Genomic DNA, 4,726 nt, shown 5'->3' with positions numbered 1-4,726 from the left:
TAAGTTTAATAATTGTGGCAGATCTACATTATTAATCTTAGGGAGAACATTCAATCAAATAAAAAATAAATTGTAGACAGTTATATTTTCTTGATTAATCAACTTATCTAGATCCAAAGGTTGCCATTGAATTAAATTACTAATGCAGACACTGTGGTTGTTTGATGGTTAGAGGTAGTTATATGGTAGATCAGTTAACTAACCAATATTAAGAAGAGATAAATATTCAGAATATAAATTAATGTTTCGTTTCCATTATCAATTCTGATTTTCTGTATGGGAATGTGTGTTTGTGATGAATGTTTGTTATCTTGATAATTTTCTGATTTTATTTAATTTCACATAATAGCTTTCTATGTTCTTTTGCTTTAGTCTAGATAACGTTCAAAACCCCTTCAAGTTGCATATCATCTAGTATAAAAATTTGACTCGAACCTTTCTTATGGGATTAATCCCTTGCTTGCTATATTTTATCTTGTGTGTTATGTTTTAAGATAGGATAATTAATTTATGCAACCACAATATCGCAACAATATAATACATCACAACACTCTCCATAATTGTAAAAGATAATATAGCCAACTAGATTTACATTATTTAGTTGTTATTTTCTACTATAACCATACTTACACATTAATTTTTAACTCTCTCAGCTCTGAGCTTTGCAATTACTTTCAAGGCAACTTTCATTTGAACATGTTTGGTTTAGATTTAAGAATACTAATGGAGAATTAGTTAGGATAGTAGAAAAAAAAATAAACGAGGATAATTATTTTTAATTCCTACTATCTCTTCCGAATCTTATTGCTCTTCATTTTTTTTTCGTTCTTTTTAATTTTGAAAATTTTATTTCCTCTCTACTCTTGCTCATCATTTTCTTTTCTATTTTTTTCAACTTACAGTCATTTTTTTCCTCAAAACTAAAATAAAATATGCAAAAGTATTAAAACAAATTGGAGAAATTTCATGGCAAATGTTTTTTTTTTTCCTTTTTTTCCCCTTTTGGGAAATACTTGAAAGATTGAGGGCAAGAAACGTGTTTTGAAAGCCACTACATGCAGTTTTTCTATTCATTCATGCCTTGTCCTAATCTGATCACACAGCAAGGCATGTAAGCCTCAGCTTACCAGAAACGGATGGTTCGGTTGCAATGCCAACCAGTACAAACACAACAAGGCATTTGGCAAACTAGCCTTTCATTTCCCGATTAACAGCGCAATAATAAGCAGAAAAGAGAATTGAATTGTGAATATTCCATTACTTTTTTTTCTCTATCTCACTAGAATTTAGACATATATTTGGCTGCTCGACAAACTAGCAACGCATGACAGCTCACCACACCACGCAAATAGCTCCTTTCAAGCACAATTATTATTATTATTATTATTTCTGAACGCTACAATACAAGAACAATCAGAGATAGCAGCACCTCGTATGGCCATGAGGTGAGTCAAGCACCAGAACCACACCATTCCTGCAATGTTGGGGTCGCAACTCCTATATTTTTCATGTCAGAAACATTGGCTGGTTCGAAAAATGGGGATCCATGTCAGTAATGAATGCCAATTGTCAAAGCAATATAGCATGAAAATAATCAAAAGATAATGTTGTAAATAACAAGAAAAGGATGTCCACATCATAAAAACAGAGTTGATGATGCACGTTTTCATTTATGCATTGCTTTTCACTGTTCTCAGTACTTGGAGAGGATAGACAGTAAGATGTAGTTCAGTGATCGATCCACCCTTCTCAATCGCAGGATTATTGAGATCCAAGCAGGACACAGCGATAGCAAGTTTTTACCTAGTTATAGCTGAGAGATCAATGATGCTGTGACTATCACCAAAGGGAAGCCTCAGCAAAATGATAACGGCTTTGTGATGATTATTATATTAAGTGACACGATCATTGGAAAATATTTTGAGCCAGATAACAATTTCTGTCCTAAATCATCAAAACTCCCTAATACTATTAACAAATATTTTATGGTCTTCATCTCTCCCCAGCTCAACACAAATTCCTATACACCATTAAATTTCAGGCAAAATATTTTCATCTTTTCATCCATTCTGCTTAAGCCACTACATCAGAGCTTCACATATACTCTTTTACTTCCAATTCCTTCTAACTTCACAGAATACAAGATATGAAATAAAGAACAAAATCCCTTATCATACTTGATTTGAAAATATTATGGTTACAGAAATCAGCTTATGATTTGTATTAACAACCAGCAAAGAGAAGTTTTTTCAATTCTCAATGAAGCAATGAAAAATTCATCTGTTTGGTTTATGGTTCTTGAAAGTGTGATATATTCAAAGAGTGGTTCCTTTAACCTCATAGCGTGATGCTAATGGTTTTCTATCACGTTTACCTTTTACCTTAACTGCTGTGTTCCATTTTTAAATCCATGAATCACAAAATTCTACGACTCTGATAACAACCATCTTCAGTCTTTCCCTCCATTTTCTCACCTATCCTTTTTGTTTATCACTTCAAGCATAGGTACTTGGAAATTTAATATTCGACATATAAAACAATCTCAAAGGTTGCAAGTTTTGCAAAATTTAGCAAAGTAGATAATATGAAGGGAAATTAAAACTAATTATGTATGCCTCAATGTACTTTCTGATTCAAGGTTTTCCTCTTCCTTTCCTTTCCTATTTTCCTCCTTCCTTGATCCTATCAAGGTTGCTCCAATCATTTATCAACATGGTAGTCAAATTCTTGAAAATATTCATTCAAAAGCATAAAAAATCAATAAAAGATAGAACCAGTTGCAGGCAATCAACGAATACGTACCATCATGTATGCCAGGTGTAGCAGCAGCAGTGGCATCTACAATAACAGTAACAGGTTGATAATCCAGAGCTACCGCATCAAAGACAGTCTGCCTTATGCAATTTGGAGTTTGAACCCCTACGCGAACAATTTTAAGGATCACAGACTGTTAGCGCACGTAAATCACTCAAATCCCTTGTTCATCAACAATCATCATTAAAATACAATTAAACTAGGCTCATGGGTCCTGAAATTTGCTTTTACCCGAAATTACTAAACTCTTAATTCCCTCAGTACCCAGAAATGAATGAAGATGAGTAGCAAAGAATGCACTGAAACGTGTCTTCACCAACTTATAATCCCCTTCTTTGATTACAAGACCATCAACCAGTTCTGCTCCCACACTTCCCTTCGAGGTGGGACCCACATTTCCTGGAGAGTACAAATGTCGGCGAAAGAGTTCGGCATCTCTCCCTTGTGGATCATGTTCACGGACAACCTGAAGCCACAAAATCCAAGTATAATCAACCTCAATGCATCGCCATACAGAAGCATTATGAACTTCAGTTTTCCAATTAATGTCAATCACAATTAGACTGAAACAATAAAATTAACGGTTATGCAAAATTAAATTGAACAGAAAACAAACATCCCAGCAAATTAAAAAAACTAATGACATCTCCTGATCACCAAGCCAAGTGAAAAGAGTCCCTTCCCAAATTCCTCTTTTTCTAGAAATGGAAAACCCAAACAAACAAAAGACAAAAAACCATAGTTTCCAACGAAAATAGTCATAATTCCCAGGAAATCACACCCACAGGTTACAAGGGAAACAAAGAAAAGAAGAAGAATTGGGTATGAGGTAGAAATAAAAAACGAGCAAGAAAGAAGGGGTAGCCAGTACCCACCCAGACAACAAGGATGCCACGCTGCCTAGCAATATCAACAGCTTTGATCACATTTGGGACAATGGCTCTGCCTCCATTCACTTTCATCAATCCATCCTCCAGTATAAAATCATTCTAAAAAAAAGGAAAAACATATGATGCAAATTTCTTTTCATATTTAAATACTTGATGCACAACATCAATACACCCATACGCGCGCGCGCGCACATATGTAGCAAACAAGATTCAGAGAAAAGAGAGAGACCTGCATGTCAATGACTAATAGAGCAGTTTGGTTCCATTTATCTGCCATGCTCATTTTCTCAAATTAAGCGAGAGGTAGACTGGATGAGTTCCTAGGCCTTCTTCTTGGCATCTGTTCTCATTGGCTAGGAGTGTTTTTCTAGTTTATAAATACAAAATGGAATTTGATTTCATCAATTTTTTTTTTTTCAAGTCAAAATAGCTTTTGTCTGTCTTACCTGGGTGGTTTGTTCTAGCTAATTTGGCGAGCATCTCCTCATTTATGCTGACTCGGGTATAGATATTTTATCTCTCACTTTCCTTTTTTTTTTTAATTAATTTATCAAAATAAGTTGTTTTTGTACTTATTATCAATTAAATAATAAGAAGAGATAAATTGCAAACCATTGTTCTAAAATTCAGGGTGACTCCCAGTTGAAAGGATAAACCCAGTCAAAACTTGTTCACCAATTTTTTTTTATAACAAATATACCTCTAACATCTCCTATCTCTTTTCTAAATCTTAGTGTACATTTCGTCAACTTTTTCTTCAATTTTTTTCAACCTGTTCTTCATATCCTCGACGTCTTCCCAAACTCAAAAACAAAAACTAATAATATGACCAAAATCTTCTCTTCACCTTGCCTTTGGCCAAGAGCTATAAAAATCTGACCTTGCAGGATCCCATCAATTTTCACAAACTAGTGTCACTACAGAGTGACAGACGCTTTCCAAAAAATTGCATCCTCTTTATTTTTTTTAATTTGCGTAGTGCACTAGTACTGACATCCATTTCTTCTTCATCGGAGATTTCT

At 34.3% G+C, this 4,726-nt stretch overlaps 1 protein-coding gene across 3 annotated transcripts; it reads right to left on the bottom strand.

Annotated features, from left to right (window-relative positions):
- Positions 1 to 1,222: 1,222 nt before the first annotated feature.
- On the bottom strand, positions 1,223 to 4,152 carry LOC105117329 (uncharacterized). 3 transcript variants are annotated; one of them, XM_011014948.1, is made up of 5 exons: positions 3,934 to 4,142; positions 3,690 to 3,803; positions 3,046 to 3,280; positions 2,803 to 2,919; positions 1,223 to 1,524 (listed from the first exon to the last, which is right to left on the bottom strand). In XM_011014948.1, the coding sequence occupies exons 1-5, from the start codon at positions 3,985 to 3,987 to the stop codon at positions 1,451 to 1,453; spliced, it is 594 nt and encodes a 197-aa protein (XP_011013250.1). In that variant the 5' UTR covers positions 3,988 to 4,142; the 3' UTR covers positions 1,223 to 1,450. The 3 variants fall into 3 exon arrangements, with proteins under 3 accessions (XP_011013250.1, XP_011013249.1, XP_011013251.1); XM_011014947.1 differs by lacking the exon at positions 1,223 to 1,524 and adding an exon at positions 2,512 to 2,682 and having other exon boundaries at positions 3,934 to 4,145; XM_011014949.1 differs by lacking the exons at positions 1,223 to 1,524; positions 3,690 to 3,803 and adding an exon at positions 2,512 to 2,682 and having other exon boundaries at positions 3,934 to 4,152.
- Between the last annotated feature and the right edge of the window lie 574 nt (positions 4,153 to 4,726).

Source organism: Populus euphratica, unplaced genomic scaffold, assembly GCF_000495115.2.
Source record: "Populus euphratica unplaced genomic scaffold, PopEup_1.0 scaffold1299.1, whole genome shotgun sequence".
NCBI classification, from domain to species: Eukaryota; Viridiplantae; Streptophyta; class Magnoliopsida; order Malpighiales; family Salicaceae; genus Populus; species Populus euphratica.
The sequence above is the reverse complement of the archived record's forward strand: the minus strand, read 5'-3'. Positions and strand labels throughout refer to the sequence as shown.

Bases quoted from the DNA above. Each gene is read 5' to 3' on its own strand.
- LOC105117329 (XM_011014947.1), bottom strand. From the start codon at position 3,987: ATGAGCATGGCAGATAAATGGAACCAAACTGCTCTATTAGTCATTGAC. The intron at 3,804-3,933 runs GTCTCTCTCTTT...CCTTTTTTTTAG, and splicing joins TATTAGTCATTGACATGCAG to AATGATTTTATACTGGAGGA. The intron at 3,281-3,689 runs GTGGGTACTGGC...TTGTGGCTTCAG, and splicing joins GTGGCATCCTTGTTGTCTGG to GTTGTCCGTGAACATGATCC.